This window comes from Natrix helvetica, assembly GCF_964273705.1.
Source record: "Natrix helvetica genome assembly, chromosome: 16".
Lineage (NCBI taxonomy): Eukaryota > Metazoa > Chordata > Lepidosauria > Squamata > Natricidae > Natrix > Natrix helvetica.
This window is the reverse complement of record NC_138563.1, coordinates 10,327,063-10,350,866: the sequence shown is the minus strand read 5'-3', so window position 1 is coordinate 10,350,866 and position 23,804 is coordinate 10,327,063. Positions and strand designations below refer to the sequence as shown.

The 23,804-nt window shown below is 49.5% G+C and overlaps 2 protein-coding genes across 5 annotated transcripts in view; both read left to right on the top strand.

The window, feature by feature from the left end:
- The first annotated feature begins 17,205 nt into the window (after window positions 1-17,205).
- On the top strand, window positions 17,206-19,560 carry LOC309399699 (uncharacterized protein). Its single transcript, XM_081967766.1, has 2 exons — window positions 17,206-17,383; window positions 17,488-19,560. Coding segments are annotated over exons 1-2 (1,941 nt in total). The 5' UTR covers window positions 17,206-17,381; the 3' UTR covers window positions 19,427-19,560.
- Window positions 19,561-21,408: 1,848 nt separating this feature from the next.
- USF1 (upstream transcription factor 1) overlaps window positions 21,409-23,804 on the top strand; it is a 279,354-nt gene continuing 276,958 nt past the window's right edge. For all 4 annotated transcript variants that reach the window (XM_081967851.1, XM_081967849.1, XM_081967850.1 and 1 more), the window contains exon 1: window positions 21,409-21,421. The gene's annotated coding sequence lies outside the window, so the exon portion shown is untranslated. The remainder of the gene's footprint in view (window positions 21,422-23,804) is intronic.

Genomic DNA, 23,804 nt, shown 5'->3' with positions numbered 1-23,804 from the left:
CTGCCTAACTGCTGAACTCTGAGGAGACCATGTCGGCGATGCCAACGTTCGTCCCCTTCGGCTGCGATGGCGAGACCTGGGAAGCGTTCCTGGAGCACTTCGAGTGCTACCTGATCGCCAACGGCCTCCGCGATGTACCGGATGATGAAAAATGTAGTTGAGCTGTTGCGGCACGCCGATGTTCGGCGCCACTCGCTCACTAGCAGCCCCTCAGCCGGTCCACTCACTGGACTGGACCACCTTAACGGAGCGTCTACAGCGCCACTATGCCCCGACCCCATCCTGGGTGGCGAGGCATTACGCCTTCAGACGCTGTGTGCAGAAGCCGGAGGAATCTGTGAGCCAGTTCCTCCAGTCGCTTCGCACAGCGGCGATGAGGTGCGAGTTCGCCGATCTGGACCGCAACCTCACAGAGCAGTTTGTCAGCGGCGTCAAAGACTTACGCCTGCGCCGGCGGCTTCTGTACCAAGCGGACATCACGCTCACCGGGGCCATTGAACAGGCAAGGACCCTGCACAAAAATCCTTCCATTGCCTGGCACCTGCCCTGAGAAACCATGGTCTCCAACAATCCTGTGCAAACATGGAAGGGGATGGACCTCTCTGATGCCTTTAGTGGATGGTGGTCAAAATTGCCTGGCTTGCAAACTGTAGTCGCTCTAGTGGGAATGATTGCTTTAGGCTGCATAATATTACCCTGTGTTTTGCCAATCTTTGTTCGTACTATCTCCTATAGTTTGTCATTGTTAGCTGAAAAAAAGGCAACAGCATGAGTTTATGCGTTGCTACACACTCATGGCTCCTATCAAATCCTGCCTCAGGAAGATGAGGTGTCTGCAAAAGCTCCCCTCACCTTAAACAGTGAGGATGAGAACAAAGACACCACTGACCAAGCCTCTAGCAGCATCTCCTCCAAGCATCCTTGTACTTCAGGCAGTGACTCTGAACAAGAGGATCGCTTCTAATAAAACAAAAACAGAGGAGATGTGGGAACAAGGTCGCCATGGTATATGTGCAGATCAGTTTTCCTGATTGGAACACATATATTGAATTTGGGACTGGAATAAATTGAGTAGTGAATGCGGGTTGAGCTGGATGCCCACTGGAAGGGCCCAATTTAGAAAGCTGTGATTGCAAAGACAATAGCAATGCTTAGATCTTAACTTTCCAAACTGAGGAAGTTACTAGCAGCATAGGAAACACGTGGTAAAAGCGCTTAAGCAGGTATAGCTAAATATAACCATATTAAGTAGAAATGCTTTATGTAATCATATGTAACCAATGATATATTAGAATGCTTTTATTTCCTTATACACTCTTAATAAAAGGGGGCTTCAGATCACGCTCTGTGCCACTCATGCATCAAGGAACCTTGTGTGTTGTCTTCATTATGAGTGGTCCACTCTTTGCGGGAGGGCAAACCCGCAACTGGTGACCCCGACGTGATTCATCAGAATCAGTCTCGGACCGTCTGTACCTACTCGCCTGGAAGAGGCTGGCCTTCGACCTGTCTGAAACACGACCGGTTACCCGTGAGTATGGGCGGGAAATTCTCTCAAGGGCAAGTTGAACATTTGCGAGAGTTGAGAGAATTAACCGAATCCTCCAATAAAATTGCCTCAAATGGAGGGAAATGTCTCCCTCGTTTGAAAAAAAAGGAGTTAATTGGCCTCTGTGTTACATTTGGAAACAGTGTCCATAAAATTTCGACTTGGACAAAATTGGGGGAATATTTCCATGCGGCTCCTAGAGCCCCAGTTCAAATTTTGACTGCATGGCGCGTAGTCATGGAATGATTCATTATAAATTTGATAATCAGGTGCCTGCAGAACCAATACCTCCCCCGTACGATTCTGCAATGGCTTGTGCTCATAGTAACTGCTTTATTACAAGACAGGAAACCTCAAGAAAAGCGTTATTTTAAAAGAGAGTGTAAAAATCCAAGGAGGGGCATGTCTGTAACAACTAGCCCTCTCTTTCATCAGGGATCAAAACCCTAGTACAAAATGATTTATGTGTCTATTTTTTCTCCGTCTTCCCAGGAAAAGGGAGCCTGTCGTTTTAACAACAAATTTTTTCCTTTCCTCTCACCCCCCTCTTTTTCCCTGGTGAGAAGGCAGGAGGAGGGGGGCTGTGTTCTTTTCACCATTTTTTTCCCCTTTTCTCTCCCTGCCGAACAAGCCTGCAAGAGAAAGGCGGGGTAAAGGGTAATATTTGATGCCTGCAATTGCAGTTTTAATGAAACTTTGCCTTCTGGAAATTTTTGATATTCTCATACCCAATTATATTCCAGAGTATTGACTCAAATTACCTTATTTAGATTGTTTGTTTTATTTTTGAAGCTGTTTTTTTTTACTCTTTTATGTTTTTATGTTTGCGTGCACTTTGCATACTTAACAGATGGCACTAGAAAGACAAATTGATAATGAGGAACTTTCTCTGAAATTGGCTTATGAAAATGCTAAAAGGTATTGTCAAAAGGTTCTTCAACCTATAGCAAATCGTCCCGGGGTTACTTTAGCTGATTTCCTTCAGGCTTGTCGCATCGTGGGTACAACTGACCACAAGATGGGGGCTCTTGCTGCTGCGTTGCAACAAAATGGCGTGTTTCCTGCTTCTTCCTCTGCTTCTTCTTCATCTGCTTCTCCCCGCCCTACCGGAAATTGTTTTAATTGCAGGAAACCTGATCATTTCAAGGCTCAGTGCCGCGCCCTTGGGGGCGGTGCAAACAGGAACAATCTACAAAGAAGCTCCAAACCAAAAACTGTACCTTTCCTCTGGAACTCTCCTTTCAACCCTTTGCCTATCACAGATGCTATAACAGTGTTTGCTGATGGAAGCAAAAAATATGGTGCATGTGCCTGGCAGTTGAATGGCCAATGGCATACCAAAATTACTCCTCCACAGTCCTCTGCCCAGCGTGCAGAGCTGTATGCCTCTTTGCTAGCATTTCAACAATTTTCTGATCAGCCTTTTAATCTTTTTGGATAGTCTGTATGTCTCTCAAATTATTTCTTCCATCTATGAAGCTTATCTCTCTCCTTCTATTGAACCTACCTTGCTGTCCCTTTTTCTTTCCCTACAAATTCTTATTTCAAAAAGACAACACTCCTTTCATGTTTCTCATATCAGAAGCCATCAGCCTTTTCAAAGGCATTTATGAAACAATTTGATCTCTCTTCAACAGAAGCGGCTGCAATCATTCAACAATGCCCCACATGCAGTCGTCAAGCACATTCAGTGCCTATGGGAGTAAATCCCAGGGGCACTAAATCCTGCCAGATCTGGCAAATGGATGTCACCCAATATGCTTCATTTGCCCAGTGGAAATATCTACATGTTCCCATTGACACTTATTCTGGTTTCATAATGGCCACTCCGCAAAGGAGTGAGGCCACAAAACATGTGATCAACCACTGCATTCGTGCCTTTGCAACGTTGGGACGCCCAATTGAACTGACTCACAAACATGCCCTGAATAAATCAAGAGGAAAAATGCCTCGGCCTCCCAGCCATGCAAAACAAACTCAATCCTTGTTATTTACTTTGAATCAATTGAATTTTTCAATTTCTAATTCGACCGCTTATCAGAGGCATTTTCAACAAAAAACAAGTTTGCCTCTTCATCTGGATATTTACAGCATTACCAGACAAAACATGGTTAGGACCGATTACTTTAATTACTTGGGGGTGGGGCTAGGCTGCTGTGTTTACATCTACAGGGTCCAGCCAAAGATGTCGTGCCACCAACCCCCGATTCCTATCCCAGAGATGGCAATGGCGACTCTACACCAACCAGATCCTGTCATGCCAGTCATCCAGTGACATGGGGAGATGTGAAGAATTTAACCACCAAAGCGCACCCGAGAATTTGTGCTGCAATTTTTGTGTTTGATTGATAATAACTGTACTTTGGCATCAGCAGCTGTCTTATCACCCAGACATTCGCTTGAACAACACATGAAACAAGACTTATGGGTACAGCTTGCATACATCACACAAACTGATGCCTTTTGTTTGTCTGAAGTGTATATATGGAAAATTTGCTTTTTACATGTTTAATCCCAAAACCACCTCTCACGTTGCCCCAGGGTCAGGTTTATGCCTTGTCTAGACAACTGCAGGGATATCCCTCTCCTGATAATAGCTCCTTTTCTAGCCCTTTGTAAGATGATGACTTTACAAACCATCACACTATGAACAAAACTTACTCAGTGACACTTTTTATCTCATTTCCTGCGGAATTGTGCATCAAACGGAATAATTCTGCCACAAGGAAGCTCTCGGGCATTACAGACCCTGTACAAAAATCCTTCCATTGCCTGGCACCTGCCCTGAGAAACCATAGTCTCCAACAATCCTGTGCAAACATGGAAGGGGATGGACCTCTCTGATGCCTTTAGTGGATGGTGGTCAAAATTGCCTGGCTTGCAAACTGTAGTCGCTCTAGTGGGAATGATTGCTTTAGGCTGCATAATATTACCCTGTGTTTTGCCAATCTTTGTTCGTACTATCTCCTATAGTTTGTCATTGTTAGCTGAAAAAAAGGCAACAGCATGAGTTTATGCGTTGCTACACACTCATGGCTCCTATCAAATCCTGCCTCAGGAAGATGAGGTGTCTGCAAAAGCTCCCCTCACCTTAAACAGTGAGGATGAGAACAAAGACACCACTGACCAAGCCTCTAGCAGCATCTCCTCCAAGCATCCTTGTACTTCAGGCAGTGACTCTGAACAAGAGGATCGCTTCTAATAAAACAAAAACAGAGGAGATGTGGGAACAAGGTCGCCATGGTATATGTGCAGATCAGTTTTCCTGATTGGAACACATATATTGAATTTGGGACTGGAATAAATTGAGTAGTGAATGCGGGTTGAGCTGGATGCCCACTGGAAGGGCCCAATTTAGAAAGCTGTGATTGCAAAGACAATAGCAATGCTTAGATCTTAACTTTCCAAACTGAGGAAGTTACTAGCAGCATAGGAAACACGTGGTAAAAGCGCTTAAGCAGGTATAGCTAAATATAACCATATTAAGTAGAAATGCTTTATGTAATCATATGTAACCAATGATATATTGGAATGCTTTTATTTCCTTATACACTCTTAATAAAAGGGGGCTTCAGATCAAGTTCTGTGCCACTCATGCATCAAGGTTCACTGTGCCGCAGACATCCGGGTGTGAGTCCCTCGTCGTGAGATGGGGCCCAGGGAGGCAGTTGGGCCTGCTGATAGTATACCTGGCTCCTCGCTATACTTCAGCGGCCCTGCCCGAACTCCTTGAGCTGATCTCATCGGTGGCGGTTGAGACCCCCAAACTTTTAGTGATGGGGGATTTTAATCTGCCGTTGATGGGAGAAGCGTCTGAGGGGGTTCGGGAGTTCATGGCTTCCATGACAGCCATGGACCTGACCCAGTTAATTCAGGGCCCTACTCACGAGGGAGGCCACACCCTGGACCTTGTTTTTGTCTCTGGCCAGTGGACGAGTGATCTGGGAATAGGGGATCTAGACACTATTCCCCTGTCATGGTCGGATCACTCACTTCTCCGGCTGGACTTCCCTGGTGCTACCCCCCGCCGCGAGGAGGCGGAACTGGAAGGTATTAGATGGTTCCGCCCCAAGCGCCTGATGGAACCGGATAGGTTCCAGACGGAACTTGGGCCACCTCCTGTGGACCTGACCCGCCCCCGAGTAGAGGACCTGGTAGTCGCATGGAATAGTGCGGCTACCGGGGCCCTAGACCGGGTGGCGCCTTTGCGGCCTCTCCTGCGGCGAAGAACCACCCTGGCACCTTGGTTCACCGAGGAGCTAAGGGTTATGAAACGCCACAAGAGACGCCTAGAGAGTCGTTGGAGATCCTCCCGTTCCGAATTTGACCGAGCACAGGCACGAGCCTATTTGAAGACGTACCTTGTGGCACTAAGAGCGGCCAAACGTCAACATTGCGCTGCTCTTATTGCGTCTGCAGATAACCGCCCTGCCGCCCTGTTTCGGGTGACCCGTTCCCTCTTGTTTGAGAGACCACGGGAAGCCCCTTTACAGGGCAGAGCAGAGGAGTTTGGGAATTATCTACAGGACAAAGTCGCTCAAATCCGGATGGGATGGACCCCTTTCAGTGGTTCAGTAGAGACGCCCGTTGCGAGTCTTGAGGGACCGCTTTGGGAGGAGTTTGACTCGGTTGCCATCGAGGATTTGGACAGGTTGCGTGGACGTCTGCGACCCACCACATGTTTATTGGACCCGTGTCCCTCCTGGCTTGTACTGGCATCCTGGGAGGTCACGCGTGACTGGCTCCTGGGCCTGGTGAACGCCTCGTTGGGTGAGGGGTCTCTACCGGCCGCCTTGAAAGAGGCGGTGGTGAGGCCCCTGCTCAAGAAGCCTTCCCTGGACCCAACGGACCTAGTCAATTATCGTCCAGTCTCCAACCTTCCTTTTTTAGCGAAGGTTGTAGAGAGTGTGGTAGCACAGCAGTTCCCACGTCACCTGGAGGAAAATGATTATCTAGACCCGCGCCAGTCCGGCTTCCGACCCGGGCACAGCACGGAGACGGCCTTGGTCGCATTGGTTGATGATCTCTGGAGGGCCAGAGATAGGGGTTGTTCCTCTATCCTGGTCCTATTAGATCTCTCGGCGGCGTTCGATACCATCGACCATGGTATCCTGTTGCACCGGCTAGAGGGGCTGGGAGTCAGAGGCACCGTTTTACGGTGGTTTGGCTCCTACCTCTCTGGTCGGACGCAACGTGTGTTGACAGGGGAGCAGAGTTCGACCCGGAGGCCACTCACATGTGGAGTGCCACAGGGATCGGTGCTCTCGCCTCTCCTGTTCAACACATATATGAAACCGCTGGGCGAGATCATCCGTGGTTTTGGAGTGGGATATCATCTGTATGCTGATGATACTCAGCTATACATTTCCACTCCGAACCACCCCAATGAGGCCGTCGAAATGATGTCCCGGTGTCTGGAGGCCGTACGGGTCTGGATGGATGGCAACCGACTAAAACTCAACCCTTCCAAGACGGAGTGGCTGTGGCTTCCGGCCTCCCGGTTCAACCAGGTGCTTCCATCTCTGGCCATCGGGGGCGTCCAACTAGCCCCCATGGAACAGGTGCGCAATTTGGGCGTCCTCCTGGATACCCGGCTGTCCATGGATAACCATGTAACAGCCGTGGCAAGGGGGGCGTTCCATCAGGTTCGCCTGATGCGCCAATTGCGCCCCTTATTGGACCGGGATGCCCTACGCACAGTCACCCATGCGCTAGTGACGTCTCGCCTGGATTACTGCAATGCTCTCTACATGGGGCTTCCCTTGAGATGCACTCGGAGACTACAATTGGTCCAGAACGCGGCCGCGCGGGTGATTATGGGGAGGACTAGATACTCCCCTGTAACACCTCTCCTGCGCGAGCTGCACTGGCTGCCTGTGGTCTACCGAGTGCGTTTCAAGGTTTTGATTATGATCTTTAAAGCGCTCCATGGCACAGGGCCTAGTTATATGCAGGATCGCATCCTGCCCCACACATCCCTACGACCAATTCGCTCACACAGAGAGGGACTTCTCCGGGTGCCGTCCGCCAAACAGTGCCGGGGGGCGACACCCAGGAGCAGAGCCTTCTCTGTGATGGGCCCAGCCCTATGGAATGACCTCCCCCGTGACATCAGGATGATTTCCGATCTCCGCTCCTTCCGTGTACAGCTGAAGACCCACCTCTTTCAATTATCCGGCCTGGCTCAATCGCAATCGTAATTTTCCCATTCCTCCAAACTGTTTTTAAATTGTTCTTAAATATTAATTTTATTGGGTTTTTACAATTGGGGTATTTTAAAGCAGATTTTTAACTGTCTATTGATGTAATTTGCTTCCTCCTCCGTGTATGTATGTGTGTTGTGTATGTATGTACGTTTGGTGTTGTTATATATGTTTCATGTTATATGCTCCATTGTACGCCGCCCCGAGTCCTACTTGGAAAGGGAGCGGCTAATAAATCCAAATTTATTATTATTATTATTAAGGAACCTTGTGTGTTGTCTTCATTATGAGTGGTCCACTCTTTGCGGGAGGGCAAACCCGCACAATCACACTTGGCCAATAAAGAATTCCCTTCTGCTCTGTTCTATTCACGGAGGACATTTCTTGGGTGAGAAGTGATAGCAAAGAAAATCCAGTTGCCTCCTGAAAAAGCACCTTTGGGATCAGATCTCCTGCTTGAGCAGAGGGTTGGGCTAGAAGACCTTTAATGTCCCTTCCAGCTGGCTTGCTCTTATTGTGTCAGCTGAGAAGGGAACTTCCTCCATGTCTAAGCCTCACTGGGCCCCAGCATCAGATTAGCTCAGGTCTTTAGTGCAAAAGGAGGATGACATTAAAAGGGCGGAAAGCTCCGTGGCCCATTCGGCTTTCGCTCGTCCCATCGCCAGCCTAGGCTTTCCTGTGCCGGAACTTTTTCTGCCTCCCAGGAGTTGCTCCCTTCCCCGCCCCATGGGCATCTCCCAGCATACTCCAGACATTTATGAGGTTTTTCCCTGTATGGATCCTTTGTTGTGCATAAAGGCTGCTCCTCTGACTGAAGCTCTTTCCACACTCCAGACATTTATGACAATTTTCTCCTGTGTGGATTCTTGCATGTTCCGTAAGTATTGCTCTCCGATTGAAGCTCTTTCCACAGTCAAAGCATTAAAGTGGGTTTCCAAATGAGTGAATATTTAGATAGTTTTCAAGATGGTCGTTTCACTTGAAGGATTTCTCACATTCCAGGAACTGTTATTTCCTTCCTTCCTCCTGGATCCTTTTCATCCCTTTCTCTCTGCAATGGATCCTTTGATGTCTATAAAGGCTGCCCCTCGGACTGAAACTCTTTCCACACAGGCGTTTATGAGGTTTTTCTCCTAAATGGATCCTTTCGTGTTTATAAAGGTTGCTCCTCTGACTGAAGCTCTTTCCACACTCCAGGCATTTATGAGGTTTCTCTCCTGTGTGGATCCTTTGATGTGCATAAAGGTTGCCCCTCTGACTGAAGCTCTTTCCACACTCCAGGCATTTATGAGTTTTTTCTCCTGTGTGGATCCTTTGATGTGCATAAAGGCTGCTCTTCTGACTGAAGCTCTTTCCACACTCCAGGAATTTATGAGGTTTTTCTCCTGTGTGTATCCTTTGATGTTTATAAAGGTCGCTCCTCTCACTGAAGCTCTTTCCACACTCCAAACATTTATGAGATTTTTCTCCTGTGTGGATCCTTTGATGTGCATAAAGGCTGCTCCTCTGACTGAAGCTCTTTCCACACTCCAGACATTTATGACGATTTTCTCCTGTGTGGATTCTTGCATGTTCCGTAAGTATTGCTCTCCGATTGAAGCTCTTTCCACAGTCAAAGAATTAAAGTGGGTTTCCAAATGAGTGAATATTTAGATAGTTTTCAAGATGGTCGTTTCACTTCAAGGATTTCTCACATTCCAGGAACTGTTATTTCCTTCCTTCCTCCTGGATCCTTTTCATCCCTTTCTCTATGCAATGGATCCTTTGATGTCTATAAAGGCTGCCCCTCGGACGGAAGCTCTTTCCACACAGGCGTTTATGAGGTTTTTCTCCTAAATGGATCCTTTCGTGTTTATAAAGGTTGCCCCTCTGGCTGAAGCTCTTTCCACACTCCAGACATTTATGAGGTTTTTTTCCTGAATGGACCTTTAGGTGGTCTTCAAGTTCTCTAATTCTTTTGAAGGATTTTTCACATTCCAGGCATTTATGAGGACTTTCTTCTGTGTGGATCCTTTGATGTGTATAAAGGTTGCTCCTCCAACTGAAGCTCTTTCCACACTCCAGGCATTTATGAGGTTTTTCTCCTGTGTGGATCCTTTGATGTGCATAAAGGCTGCTCTTCTGACTGAAGCTCTTTCCACACTCCAGGCATTTATGAGGTTTTTCTCCTGTGTGTATCCTTTGATGTTTATAAAGGTCGCTCCTCTCACTGAAGCTTTTTCCACACTCCAGGCATTTATGAGGTTTTTCTCCTCTGTGGATCCTTTGATGTGCATAAAGGCTGCTCCTCCAACTGAAGCTCTTTCCACACTCCAGACATTTATGAGGTTTTTCTCCTGTGTGGATCCTTTGATGTGCATAAAGGCTGCCCCTCTGACTGAAGCTCTTTCCACACTCCAGACATTTATGAGGTTTTTCTCCTGTGTGGATCCTTTGATGTGCATAAAGATTGCTCCTCTGACTGAAGCTCTTTCCACACTCCAGGCATTTATGAGGTTTTTCTCCTGTGTGGATCCTTTGATGTGCATAAAGGTCACTCCTCTGTCTGAAGCTCTTTCCACACTCCAGGCATTTATGAGGTTTTTCTCCTGTGTGGATCTTTTGATGTTTATAAAGGTTGTTCCTCTCACTGAAGCTCTTTCCACACTCCAGACATTTATGAGGTTTTTCTCCTGAATGGACCTTTAGATGCTTTCGAAGATACTCATTTCTCCTGAAGAATTTTTCACATTCCGGGCACTGATATCTCTCTTCTTCCTCCTGGATCCTTTGGGGATTCCGGGGTCTTCCGAAGGACCCTCCACCCTCCAGGCCTGTATCAGCGCCTCCGTCGGTTTCATTCTCCCCGCATCGCCCTCCAGGCAGCCGCCTTTCCCGGGGTCCCCCTGGGCTCATCCCTCCTGCAGCTCTGGAGCCTCCCAGCCTTTCCACGCCGTCTCCCGGGGCTGCTCCGCGGGGGCCGCTCTCCTCCTCCTCTGGAGCGGCGCTTCCTTCCTTCCCTCCCCCGCCGGGCTCCTCCGTCCTCCTGCAGGGGAGAAAGAGAGGCGGATCACGGCTGCGTCCCCCTCACCGAAGGAGAGGCCCAGGCCGAGGCCCCCCCTAACGAGGACCCGAAGGAGACCCTCCCGGCTGCCACTCCATACCAGCAGCCTCTACTTACTTCCGGTTTTTCCCTCTCCGAAGGGAACCGCTCCTTCCGCCAGCTCTCTGATTCCAAAAGTGAAGGAGCTCGATTTCCCAGCCCCGCCTTCCAGCGAAGCCCCGCCTCTTCCTCTTCAGGCACCTCCTCCTCGACGTCCCCCCAGAGGAAAGGGATCCGCTAGAACGGCGGTTCTCAACCTTCCTCACGCAGTTCAACACGGCTCCTCATGTGGCGGTGACACCCCCCCCACCGTATAAATGGGTCCCAGCCTTCCCTTCGTCGCCACGTTCCTTTCTTTTATTTCATTTTCCGCGCCTGGTTTTTGGCCTCAGAAACGTCCGTAGCCCCGCCCATCCACATCCGCCGCTCGGAGGGAGCTGCCTTCCCGGCGTCCTCTGCGCTGCGCGCGCCTCCCTCCAATCCGGCTCCTCCTTTCCCCCCCCCACCCCGCGCACAGACGCGCATGCGCACGCGGAGGGGCGTTCGGACTTCCGGCGCTCGGGCGTCTTGGGCGAGCGGAGCAGCGGGAGCCCCTCCCCTTCGGCCGCCCGGGGCCCCCCAGCCTCTCCTTCCCTTCGGGCGGCTCCTTTGGCCGCGGGAGGCTCCTGGCAGGGGCGGCGGGCGGCTGAGCTTTGCCCGGGCCCGTCCCCTCCCTTTCCCGGCTTCCCCGCCGCCTTCCCTGCCCGGGTCTTTGAGCCCATCGGGGCTGGGGGCCTCTGCAGGCTCTCCGGACTCCGGGGGTCCCGGGCGACCCCTGTCAAAGGCCCCGCCACCCCCAGGAGGAGAAGCGCTGCTCTGCTGGCAGCCAAAGCGCCGGAGGGATCCCCAGAAGGGAGGGAGCTCAGCCAGAGGGGATCCCGGGGAGGGGGCCGTTGGGGGACAAGGGAGCCCAGGAGGGACCTGGGGATCCACTGGAACTCAGGGGATCTTCAGGGGGGATCGAGAACCAGCTGGGAAGAAGCGCCTCCCCCCTCCCCATTTCTTTCCTGCGGGGGGGGGGAAGGACCCCTCCTCACTTTAGAGCTGAGCAGGGGGGAGACCAGCCGCGTGGGGAGCTCTGGGCCCCCCTGGAGGAGGAGCTGGAGAGGCTCATGCAGTTGCTCTGCTTGGGTGGGTCCTCTGGACTGGATCCCCTGGACCGGATCCCCTGCGGGGACCTCCAACCCTGCAGCCGAGGAGACCCCAAGGCCCCCCAGCTCCGGACAAAGTCTGGCTAGGACCAAACGGGGGCCGTGAAGGCGGGGTGGGAACGGGGGGAGGCAAATAAACTCTGTACATGCTCAGGGGCTGCAGTGGCCTGTTTTCCACAAAGGGCGGTTGGGGATCCTGGAAACGGTCATTCCATGCCAAGCGTGGCCCGTGAGTGGCAGCTGCCAAGTGGATTCTAACTAAAATGGGCCCAATTGGCTGTGGAAGGGACAGGAGACCACAAAGAGATCTCCACTCTGCCTGGAAGAAGCAAAGTCAAACCGCTTCTACTTTGGGGCTTCATGAATCAGAAATACACTTTCTAAGGTGGGAAACGTGGCCCTGCGTGGCTCTGTCTAAAACTGCCCCCTTGGCTGGGGACCCATCAGAAAAGCCCTTTAAAATATCCCAATAACGTTCTGGTTGGTCACGGGACTGACCCTGTTTATGACCGTCCCGAGTTACAACCTTGATGGCAACCTCCATTACGATATTTATGTCTATGTTCTTGAATAATAATTCTTCTTTAACATGCAATGCACAAATAAAATACAAATGTATAACGTTCACTGGCCATAATTTCTTCGAAAGCGTAAAGGAAAAATCTGAAAAAGGGGCAAAACTAAAAGTGGATCGAAAAGAAATATTTGTGACTTTGTTGACCATGGAAAACTGAAGAACAAAACCAAGAAATCCAATCATTAAATGATCCCTAAAGGAGGGTTTTCTGCAATAAAGATCTGCAAATCAGAGTCTCTCCCCTCATTTGCACCCAGAAACCACCTGGAAACCAACACAGTGTGCCTAGAATTGGCCTTACATGACTAAAGTTCACCAACACACAAAGATACTCATCTTTCGCCCATTGGAGCAATCTTCAAGGGCAGCCCCAAGGAAAGGGAAGGGCAGTCCTCCAGCTTCAACCTGAGAGGCTACTGAGGACCCATCAGTAAAGCCCTTTAAAATATCCCAATAACGTTCTGGTTGGTCACGGGACTGACCCTATTTATGACAGTCCCGAGTTATGACCTTGATGGCAAGCTCCATTACGATATTTATGTCTATGTCTTTGAATAATAATTTGACAAAGTAGACCACAACCTATTTCTTGGTCAACTCTGGGATGGACAGCATAGATCCGTAACTGTCTGACCAATGGTACTCAATGAGTAGTCCTCCACAGAACTATATCCACATGGAGGGAAGTAAGCAGTGGGATAGCCCAGTGTTACGTTGCAAACCCACTATTCTTCAATATGTTCATAAATGATCTAGATGAGGGAATAGAAGGGGAAGTCATCAAATTGGCAGATGACACTAAGCTGGTAGGAATAGCCAATACTGCAGAAGAGAAGCTCCTGATCCACAAAGATCTCGACAGACTTGAACAAGATAGAATCCAGTTCAGATAAAAGTAAGGTTTTACACCTAGGCAAGAAAAGCCAACTGTGTAGATACAGACTAGGTCAGTGATGGCGAACCTATGGCACGCGTGCCACCGGAGCCATTTGTCAGGGCACGCAAGGCGTTGAGTTCACCTTTTTAAAAGCCATTTTTCACCCTCCCCAGGCTCCAGAGGCTTTATAGGAGCCTGGGGAGGGTGAAAAGAGTCTCCCCCCCCCCAGAGGCCATCCGGAGGCTTCAGGGACCGTCCGGAGGTTTTCCTGAAGCCTTCGGAACGCTTAAAACAACCCTCCAAGCCCAGTTTGCTTGGAGGGTCGTTTTAAGCACTGCGAAGGCTTCAGGGACCGTCCGGACAGTCACTGAGGCCTTCGGAGTGCTTAAAACGACCCTCCGAACAAACTGGATGACTTCCGGTTAGGTCGGAGGGTCATTTTAAGCGCTCCAAAGGATTCCCCATCCAGAATGCTTTAAGATAGGTGGACTTCAACTCCCAGGATTCCCTATCCAGAATGCTTTAAGATGGGAGAACTTCAACTCCCAGGATTCCCTATCCAGAATGCTTTAAGATGGGAGGACTTCAACTCCCAGGATTCCCCATCCAGAATGCTTTAAGATGGGAGGACTTCAACTCCCAGGATTCCCCATCCAGAATGCTTTAAGGTGGCTGGACTTCAAATCCCAGGATTCCCTATCCAGAATGCTTTAAGATGGGTGGACTCAGTGGTGAAATCTAAATTTTTTCCACACTGGTTCTGTGGGCGTGGCTTGGTGGTGGCGGGTCAAGTGACTGAGTGGGCATGGCCAACTTTTTTCCTCTTTTTAAAACATTTTTTCCTTTGTTGGCTGAATCTCTTCGGAGCATCGGACGTTTCCTTCAAAAAGGAAGACAATCTTCCTGTCACCACAAACCTCTGGGATTTATTTTATTTTTATTTGTCGAATGTATTAGCCACCCATCTTACCCCAGGGTAACTCTGGCTATTTTTAGCCTGGGGGGCAGAGAAAGGAGAACTCAGGTGCCCGAAGTAGCTTTCCCTGGATCAAAGGAAGGCTTGTGTAGAGTTGTAGAAGTGAATAAATGGGACATTTGGCCTGGAGCTGCCTGCCAATATTTGGATTTCAGCTCCCATCATCCCAGACAAAGTTGATTCATGATGTTGGTGGAATGGGTCAGGAAGGAGGCCCACAGGCGGGGCACAACACCCACCCAGATATCACATGAGGCAGGTTGGTAAACAAGGAAAGAGCAGAAGGTTGGAGGTTTTCACAGCTTTGGGGTGAAGACTCCTGCCTTGGTCAATGGGGTGGACTAGAGGAGCTCTGAGGAACCTTCCATCTCTACAATTCTATGAACCTGGGCAGGATGTGGGGTGGGGAGTGAACTAGCCCTACAATTCTATGATTCTAGGAGCTTGAGCAGGGGGATGGACTAGAAGACCTCCAAGGTCCCCTCCAGCCCTACAATTCTATGATTCCAACTCACTGGTTTAGGAATTTCTTCTGATTGAGCTTCTTCTCCAGGTGTGACACCCTGAGGACAAAGCAGATCCTTTCATAGTCCTCAGCTTATGACCATTTATGTAACAACTGTTCACTGTTATGGCAGCACTAAAAAAAAACCTTATGACCAATATTGTGCTTTTTTGAATTCTTTCCTTCTTTATTCCTTCCCTTCTTTTCTATTCTTTTGTCAACCTGTGCTTATTTTAATGCAAAATTCTGTGGTTGTTTTTTCAAGAGACTCCACTGACAATCTCTGCCAAATAGTTTCAGTAGCCTCTCAGGTTGAAGCTGGAGGACTGCCCTTCCCTTTCCTTGGGGCTGCCCTTGAAGATTGCTCCAATGGGCGAAAGATGAGTATCTTTGTGTGTTGGTGAACTTTAGTCATGTAAGGCCAATTCTAGGCACACTGTGTTGGTTTTCAGGTGGTTTCTGGGTGCAAATGAGGGGGGAGATTCTGATTTGCAGATCTTTATTGCAGAAAGCCCTCCTTTAGGGATCATTTAATGATTGGATTTCTTGGTTTTGCTCTTGAGTTTTCCACAGTCAACAAAGTCACAAACATAATATTTCTTTTCGATCCTCTTTTAGCTTTGCCCCTTTTTCAGATTTCTCCTTTACCCTTTCCAAGAAATTATGGCCAGTGAACATTATACATTTGCACTTTATTCGTGCATTGCATGTTAAAGAAGAATGATCATTCAAGGACATAGACATAAATATCATAATGGAGCTTGCCATCAAGGTCATAACAAGGGACGGTCATAAACAGGGTCAGTCACGTGACCAACCAGAACGTTATTGGGATATTTTAAAGAGCTTTTCTGATGGGTCCCCAGCCAAGGGGGCCGTTTTAGACAGAGCCAAGTGGGGCCACGTTTCCCACTTTAGAAAGTGTATTTCTGATTCATGAAGCCCCAAAATAGAAGTGGTTTGACTTTGCTTCTTCCAGGTAGAGTGGAGATCTCTTTGTGGTCTCCTGTCCCTTACACAGCCAATTGGGCCCATTTTAGTTAGAATCCACTTGGCAGCTGGCACTCACGGGCCACGCTTGGCATGGAATGACCACTCCTAGGATCCCCAACCGCCCTTTGTGGAAAACAGGCCACTGCACCCCCTGAGCATGTACAGAGTTTATTTGCCCACCCCCTGTTCCCACCCCGCCTTCTCCGGCCCCCGTTTGGTCGTAGCCAGACTTTGTCGGGAGCTGGGGGGCCTTGGGGTCTCCTCGGCTGCAGGGTTGGGGGTCCCCGCAGGGGATCCGGTCCAGGGGATCCAGTCCAGAGGACCCACCCAAGCAGAGCAACTGCATGAGCCTCTCCAGCTCCTCCTCCAGGGGGGCCCAGAGCTCCCCACGCGGCTGGTCTCCCCCCTGCTCAGCTCTAAAGTGAGGAGAGGTCCTTCCCCCCCCCGCAGGAAAGAAATGGGGAGGGGGGAGGCGCTTCTTCCCAGCTGGTCCTCGATCCCCCCTGAAGATCCCCAGAGTTCCAGTGGATCCCCAGGTCCCTCCTGGGCTCCCTTGTCCCCCAACGGCCCCCTCCCCGGGATCCCCTCTGGCTGAGCTCCCTCCCTTCTGGGGATCCCTCCGGCGCTTTGGCTGCCAGCAGAGCAGCGCTTCTCCTCCTGGGGGTGGCGGGGCCTTTGCACAGGGGTCGCCCGGGACCCCCGGAGTCCGGAGAGCCTGCAGAGGCCCCCAGCCCCGATGGGCTCAAAGACCCGGGCAGGGAAGGCGGCGGAGAAGCCGGGAAAGGGAGGGGACGGGCCCGGGCAAAGCTCAGCCGCCCGCCGCCCCTGCCAGGAGCCTCCCGCGGCCAAAGGAGCCGCCCGAAGGGAAGGAGAGGCTGGGGGGCCCCGGGCGGCCGAAGGGGAGGGGCTCCCGCTGCTCCGCTCGCCCAAGACGCCCGAGCGCCGGAAGTCCGAACGCCCCTCCGCGTGCGCATGCGCGTCTGTGCGCGGGGTGGGGGGGGAAAGGAGGAGCCGGATTGGAGGGAGGCGCGCGCAGCGCAGAGGACGACGGGAAAGCAGCTCCCTTCGAGGGGCGGAGGTGGATGGGCGGGGCTACGGAAGCCGAGAGGTACCGTTTCTTAGGCCAAAAACCAGGCGCGGAAAATAAAAGAAAGGAACGTGGCGGCGAAGGGAAGGCTGGGGCCCAATTTTACGGTGGGGGGGGGGGTCACCGCCACATGAGGAGCCGTGTTGAACTGCGTGAGGAAGGTTGAGAACCGCCGTTCTAGTTGATCCCTTTCTCTCCTCGGGGGGGACGTCGAGGAGGAGGTGCCTGGAGAGGAAGAGGCGGGGCTTCGCTGGAAGGCGGGGCTGGGAAATCGAGCGCCTTCACTTTTGGAATCAGAGAGCTGGCGGAAGGAGCGGTTCCCGTCGGAGACAGAGAAACCGGATGTAAGTAGAGGCTGCTGGGACGGAGCGGCAGCCTGAGAGGGTCTCCTTCGGGTCCTGCGGTGAGGGGGACGCAGCCGTGACCCGCCTCTCTTTCTCCCCTGCAGGAGGACGGAGGAGCCCGGCGGGGGAGGGAAGGAAGGAATCGCCGCTCCAGAGGAGGAGGAGAGCGGGCTCCGCGGAGCAGCCCCGGGAGACGGCGGGGAAAGGCCCGGAGGCTCCGGAGCTGCAGGAGGGATGAGCCCAGGGGGACCCCGGGAAAGGCGGCTGCCTGGAGGACGATGCGAGGAGGAAGAAACTGGCGGAGACCCCGAGACGGGCCTGGAGGGCGGAGGGTCCTTCAGAAGACCCTGGAATCCCCAAAGGATCCAGGAGGAAGAAGAGAAATATCAGTGCCCGGAATGTGAAAAATTCTTCAAGAGAAATGAGAATCTTCGAAAGCATCTAAAGGTCCATTCAGGAGAAAAACCTCATAAATGCCAGAAGTGTGGAAAGAGCTTCAGTCAGAGAGGCAACCTTGATGCACATCAAATGATCCACACAGGAGAAAAACCTCATAAATGTCTGGAGTGTGGAAAGAGCTTCAGTCAGAGGGGCAACCTTTTTGCACATCAAATGATCCACACAGGAGAAAAACCTCATAAATGCCCGGAGTGTGGAAAGAGCTTCAGTCGGAGGAGCAGCCTTTATACACATCAAAGGATCCATTCAGGAGAAAAACCTCATAAATGCCTGGAGTGTGGAAAGAGCTTCACTAAGAGTATAACCCTTTATAGACATCAAAGGATCCACACAGAAGAAAAACCTCATGAATGCCTGGAGTGTGGAAAGAGCTTCAGTCAGAGGAGCAACCTTTATACACATCAAAGAATCCACACAGGAGAAAAACCTCATAAATGCCTGGAGTGTGGAAAGAGCTTCAGTCAGAGGAGCAACCTTTATACACATCAAAGGATCCACACAGGAGAAAAACCTCATAAATGCCTGGAGTGTGGAAAGAGCTTCAGTCAGAGGAGCAGCCTTTATACACATCAAAGAATCCACACAGGAGAAAAACCTCATAAATGCCTGGAGTGTGGAAAGAGCTTCAGTTGGAGGAGCGACCTTTGTACACATCAAAGGATTCACAGAGGAGAAAAACCTCATAAATGCCTGGAGTGTGGAAAGAGCTTCAGTCAGAGGAGCACCCTTCATAAACATCAAAGGATCCACACAGGAGAAAGACCTCATGAATGTCTGGAGTGTGGAAAGAGCTTCAGTCAGAGGGGCAACCTTGATGCACATCAAAGGATCCACACAGGAGAAAAACCTCATAAATGTCTGGAGTGTGGAAAGTGCTTCAGTGAGAGGAACAACCTTTATAAACATCAAAGGATCCACACAGGAGAAAAACCTCATAAATGTCTGGAGTGTGGAAAGAGCTTCAGTCAGAGGAGCAGCCTTGATGCACATCAAAGGATCCACACAGGAGAAAAACCTCATAAATGTCTGGAGTGTGGAAAGAGCTTCACTGAGAGGAGCAACCTTTATGCACATCAAAGGATCCACACAGGAGAAAAACCTCATAAATGTCTGGAGTGTGGAAAGAGCTTCACTGAGAGGAGCAAACTTTATGCACATCAAAGGATCCACACAGGAGAAAAACCTCATAAATGTCTGGAGTGTGGAAAGAGCTTCAGTTGGAGGAGCGGCCTTTATGCACATCAAAAGATCCACACAGGAGAAAAACCTCATAAATGTCTGGAGTGTGGAAAGAGCTTCATTCAGAGGAGCAAGCTTTATAGACATCACAGGATCCACACAGGAGAAGGACCTCATAAATGCCTTGACTGTGGAAAGAGCTTCAGTCAAAAGGGAAAGCTTATTCAGCATCAAATAATCCACACTACAGAGAAACTCTACCAATGCCTTGAGTGTGGAAAGAGCTATACTGAGCGTACAGGCCTCCATCAACACCAAATAATTCACAAGGGCGTGGGAGAAGTCACAGAGTGTATCTCGGGAATTGAATTGAGTTATCTATTAAATTTGGCCAATTGTGAATAGACACACTAGGAATTTGTCCCAAGTGCACAAACTTTCACTGTCCTTACAAAGGAACAGAATAATGATATCCATGATAATTGTATATGCTAGATGTTTCAACTGGCTGCAATTGTACCTTTTCACAGCAGACAGGTGACTCATGATGCCATTTCTCATGTGAATGTTCTGTTTTTAATGCAATGCTCATTTCAATGCTTGTGCTTAATATTGTGGGATGTTACTCCACGTGTCTGATGAAATCTGTTTGCTACAATACTCTAATAAATTGTTTTTAAGTGGACATTCCCACTTGGTGCTTAATTGGAACAAGTGTGCTGTGCCTGAATTTTGGGCTAATTTGGCCTTCATTGTTGTCGGTGTGAAGGAGCTTCTCCCTGTCATTATTTGATACGCTCTGTATGGGTTTTCCAAAAGCCCGTACCATGTAAGACCATCTCCAGACATCTGACACTCTTGTCAGTTGGATCCCCTGAATGGTCCCTTTCTCTTCAGCAGAAACCGCTACAAGGGACTCTCTTAAGGCCAAGGAAGCTTCATATTCTCCTATCTCACCTCTTCGACCTCCCACCAGGTGCAGTGATTCCGTGTTTCCCAGTTGTCAGAAAGGTTAAAGTCCCCTATTTCTGTGCTTCCTGTTAATCAGCTAAAAGATTAGCAAAAGGTTCTTCTTGTTCCTCTGATTGGATAATCCGGAGTTTACACCTATGGTAACCACATTCCGTTTTCCTTTCATAATCACCCAAGTGCATTTAATGAGGGATTTTTTTTTCAATTCTAAAAAGGGTTAGCTGTTGATGTGCAACTTCACCTCTTCTTCTATTGCGTCTGTTTTTAAAATTTTAAATGCTTCTGGATTTCATCCCACCAGGTTTCAGTAATGTTGTATTTATTCTCATGCACTAATAGAAAATTTACTCAATCATTGATTTCAACAACGTGGATGTGCTTTAAAAAATACACGGGTAATAACTTTTGTCTTAGTAACAATTGCAGTTAAACTTATATACCGCTTTACAGCCTTCTCTAAGCAGTTTACAAGAGTTTGCATATTGGCCTCAACAATCTGTAAGCGCTTTCCGGCCCTGTCCTTCAACTCCTAGAGCAAATCTTTTCAGTAGATCTCTTCAGGAAAGACCCAGTGCAATGCATGGCCTTGGTGAAAAGAGGATTTATGCTGCTGTCCCGTAAGTGGGCACCATTCTGAGAGCACCTGCAATGATTTTTGGCCACTCCAAAATGGCAGCCACTTGGTGGACAGCACTCCGTGGCTTCCACTCTATAGGGAAGCTGAGGGCCAAAGCAGCTGCTCTCTTCGAGCATCCTCCTCTATTGGGATTCTGGAGATCATGGTATGATCCACAGCCCTGCCTTAATGGAACTTCCCTTCCACATGCAGGGAAGTAGGCAGTGGGGTACCCCAAGGTTCTCCCTGGGGCCCAATACTCTTTCCTTAGGAATACCAATTAGCATTAACTAGGTAAATGGGGAAGGAACAAAACGGAGCTGGAAGGGACCTGGGAGGTCACACAAGATGTGAGACCAGAATATATTTTTTATTTTGGTACCAGGATAGAAAGACCCTGGCTTTGAAAGCCTCCCAAGTCCCAGATTAGTTTTACACTCAATTTTTATACTCCAAGGTGAGTCACACACACACACACACACACACACTTTCCCTGCCAATAATGCCATTGGTATTTATTGGATGCCTGAGTTACAGTCCATCCCCCCCAAAGCTTTTACACTTGTTATGCTAAATGAATCTCAGGCCACCTGTTGCCTCCCCCAGGTCACAGGTATCTTGCAAAGCTTCTAGTTTCGTGTTCTAGCTATGTGGCTTTGGGGTTTTGCTTGTAAGGGAGCTGTTCTTGCATTCAACATCCTGGCTAAGTGGTTTGTGACAGGTAAATTGTTTCCTTCTGTCGAAGCCCAATGATTCAGAAAACGATTGCGATTGAGTCCAAGGCTCCAGAATGAGAAGTGAGGGCGGCCCAGGTAAGCACCCAGGAAGGTGGACTAAATTATGATTACGCCCAGGTACCACGAAGAGCATTCCACCAAAGGAAAATAAGGCAAGGAGATAAACTACACAGAAGTTCCTGAACTACAAAATGGGGGTGGGGGGAACCAGTATTCTAAAACCATTTTTATCTTCTTCCCTTAATGATTTGGCCTTCCCAAATGTAGGCGCCCCACAATAATAAAACGGTGTTTTAACATTTGTAAACTGCCAGGAGTCTCCGGGGATCAGGTGGCCAGGAAATGTAAATAGAATTCATTATAATACACGGAAGGATGGCTACATTCAAGGCTGGCAACAACCATCGCAACCTCACCCGCTCTTACTTCCAGCGGGGAGAGGAAGAGGGTCTTGGTGCCAGGCGGCCAGGAGCACCTGGACCCAGCTGCAATCCCCCTTCTCCCCCCCCAGGAGGAAAGGGGGCCACCCGGAGATGCCCATGGGGCTGCAGGCTAAATGCTTCTCCTTTCCAAAAACTGCAGCAGAGGGGGGAAATCCACTCCAATACTGCCCCCTTCCTAGTTGCATTTTTCAACCTTTTTTGAGCCCTTGGAAACTCTGTTTGTGTGTGTGTGTGTGATATTTTCCTCCTACACCCCCTCCTTGGAGGGGACTCCTGTTGCAGCTGCTGCCTGTGCCACTATGCCCTGCGACATAGCCCTCCACCCCTGGGTTGGCACCTAACTCATTTTCTGTTATTGTTCCAGCTGCCTGGCAAAGCAACACACATCTGCTTATCTGCCAGCACATTTGGAAGTCCCCTCCACACACAGAGAGACCCTTGGGCTACCTGCCTGACCACTTCCATGGACAAGTGCAATCGACCACCTTCCTGGCATGTCCCAAATTCCCATTGTGCCCACAGTTCTTTCCATGCGCCTGGAAATTTGTTCTCTCCTGGATGACTTCCTCCCTTGAAACTAAGGCTCTCGGCCCTCCTGCACCCTCTATCCAGAACCAGGCCGAACCAGTAGGAATCCACCACTCATCCTACCAAAGGTCACTCGCTCCCCCTTTTGCACATACACCAACGCCAGGCAAATGTCTGTAGGAGGCAACCTAACCAATCACGCAAACTGCCCGCTTCTCCCAAAAGACAGGTTTTTGTATGTAGACTGCCTCTGTCAAGGGAAGCTCCACTCATTAATGTAGCTCTGGATGAACTTCCCATCACATTCCCTTTTAGAATGCGGCCGCGCGGGCTATCATGGGGAGTACTAGGTACTCCCACATAACACCTCTCCTGCGCGAGCTGCACTGGCTGCCTGTGGTCTTTCGGGTGCGTTTCAAGGTGTTGATCACCATCTTCAAAGCGCTCCATGGCACAGGATCTAGTTACCTGCGGGATCGCATCCTACCACATACATCCCTTCAACCAATTCGCTCTCACAGGGAGGGACTCCTCCGGGTGCCGTCCACCACGCAATGCCAACGGGCGGCGCCCAGGAGTAGAGCCTTCTCTGTGATGGGCCCAACCCTCTGGAATGACCTCCCCCCCGATATCAAAACTACTACCGACCTCCGCTCCTTCCGACAGAAACTCAAGACCCACCTGTTCCAATTAGCTGGCCTGGCCCATTTATAGTCCCATTTATACTTCCTGGCAAATATTTTATCCCGGGATAGTTTTTAGGGGTAGTTTTTTAATGTATTTTTAAATTTTTAAATTTTAAATCTACTTTAAGTATTATTGTACAGCAAAGTATATGTTACCTCCTCCAGCCACACCCATATTTATTTTATATTTATATTATGCATGTTTATTGCTTTTAATATGACTGTACACCGCCCTGAGTCTCTTCTGGGAGAGGGTGCGGTATAGAAATTAAATAAAAGTTAAAGTTAAAGTTAAAAGTTTCTTTTGCCATGCTCTTTTGTGTTTTGTTCCATCATCCCAGGTGAGCTCCCTCCATGATTTCTGCTTAGGTGAGACAACTTTTCCTGAATACCAAAGTAATATGGCCATGTAGGACAGGGGGAAAAATCCTGTCTCCCTTGAAGAATTTCTGCCAAAAGAAAATCCTGCATGGCTTCATGATGCTGAATCCCCAAGAGACATGAGTGTGGGGGTTTGGTCACATATTGATATGTATGATTTCGCACGCTTTTGCCTCAGATCTTGCTTTGCTTAGCTGCTATCTTTTCATAACCAGTAAAAGTACTCTTAATTCTGCAAAATGGTGGTTTTCTTTCTTGGTTGTTGAGGGAGGCTGGCTTGACATTAAGCAAGATCTCACTTTCGCACTCGTCCCAGAGCTAACATCCTCCGAGGGGAGTGTAAATAAAACCAAAACCTTCAAAGGAATGTCCTACCCAGGCAGCGACCAGGAGGATGACATGGGGGCAGCTGCATCCTTG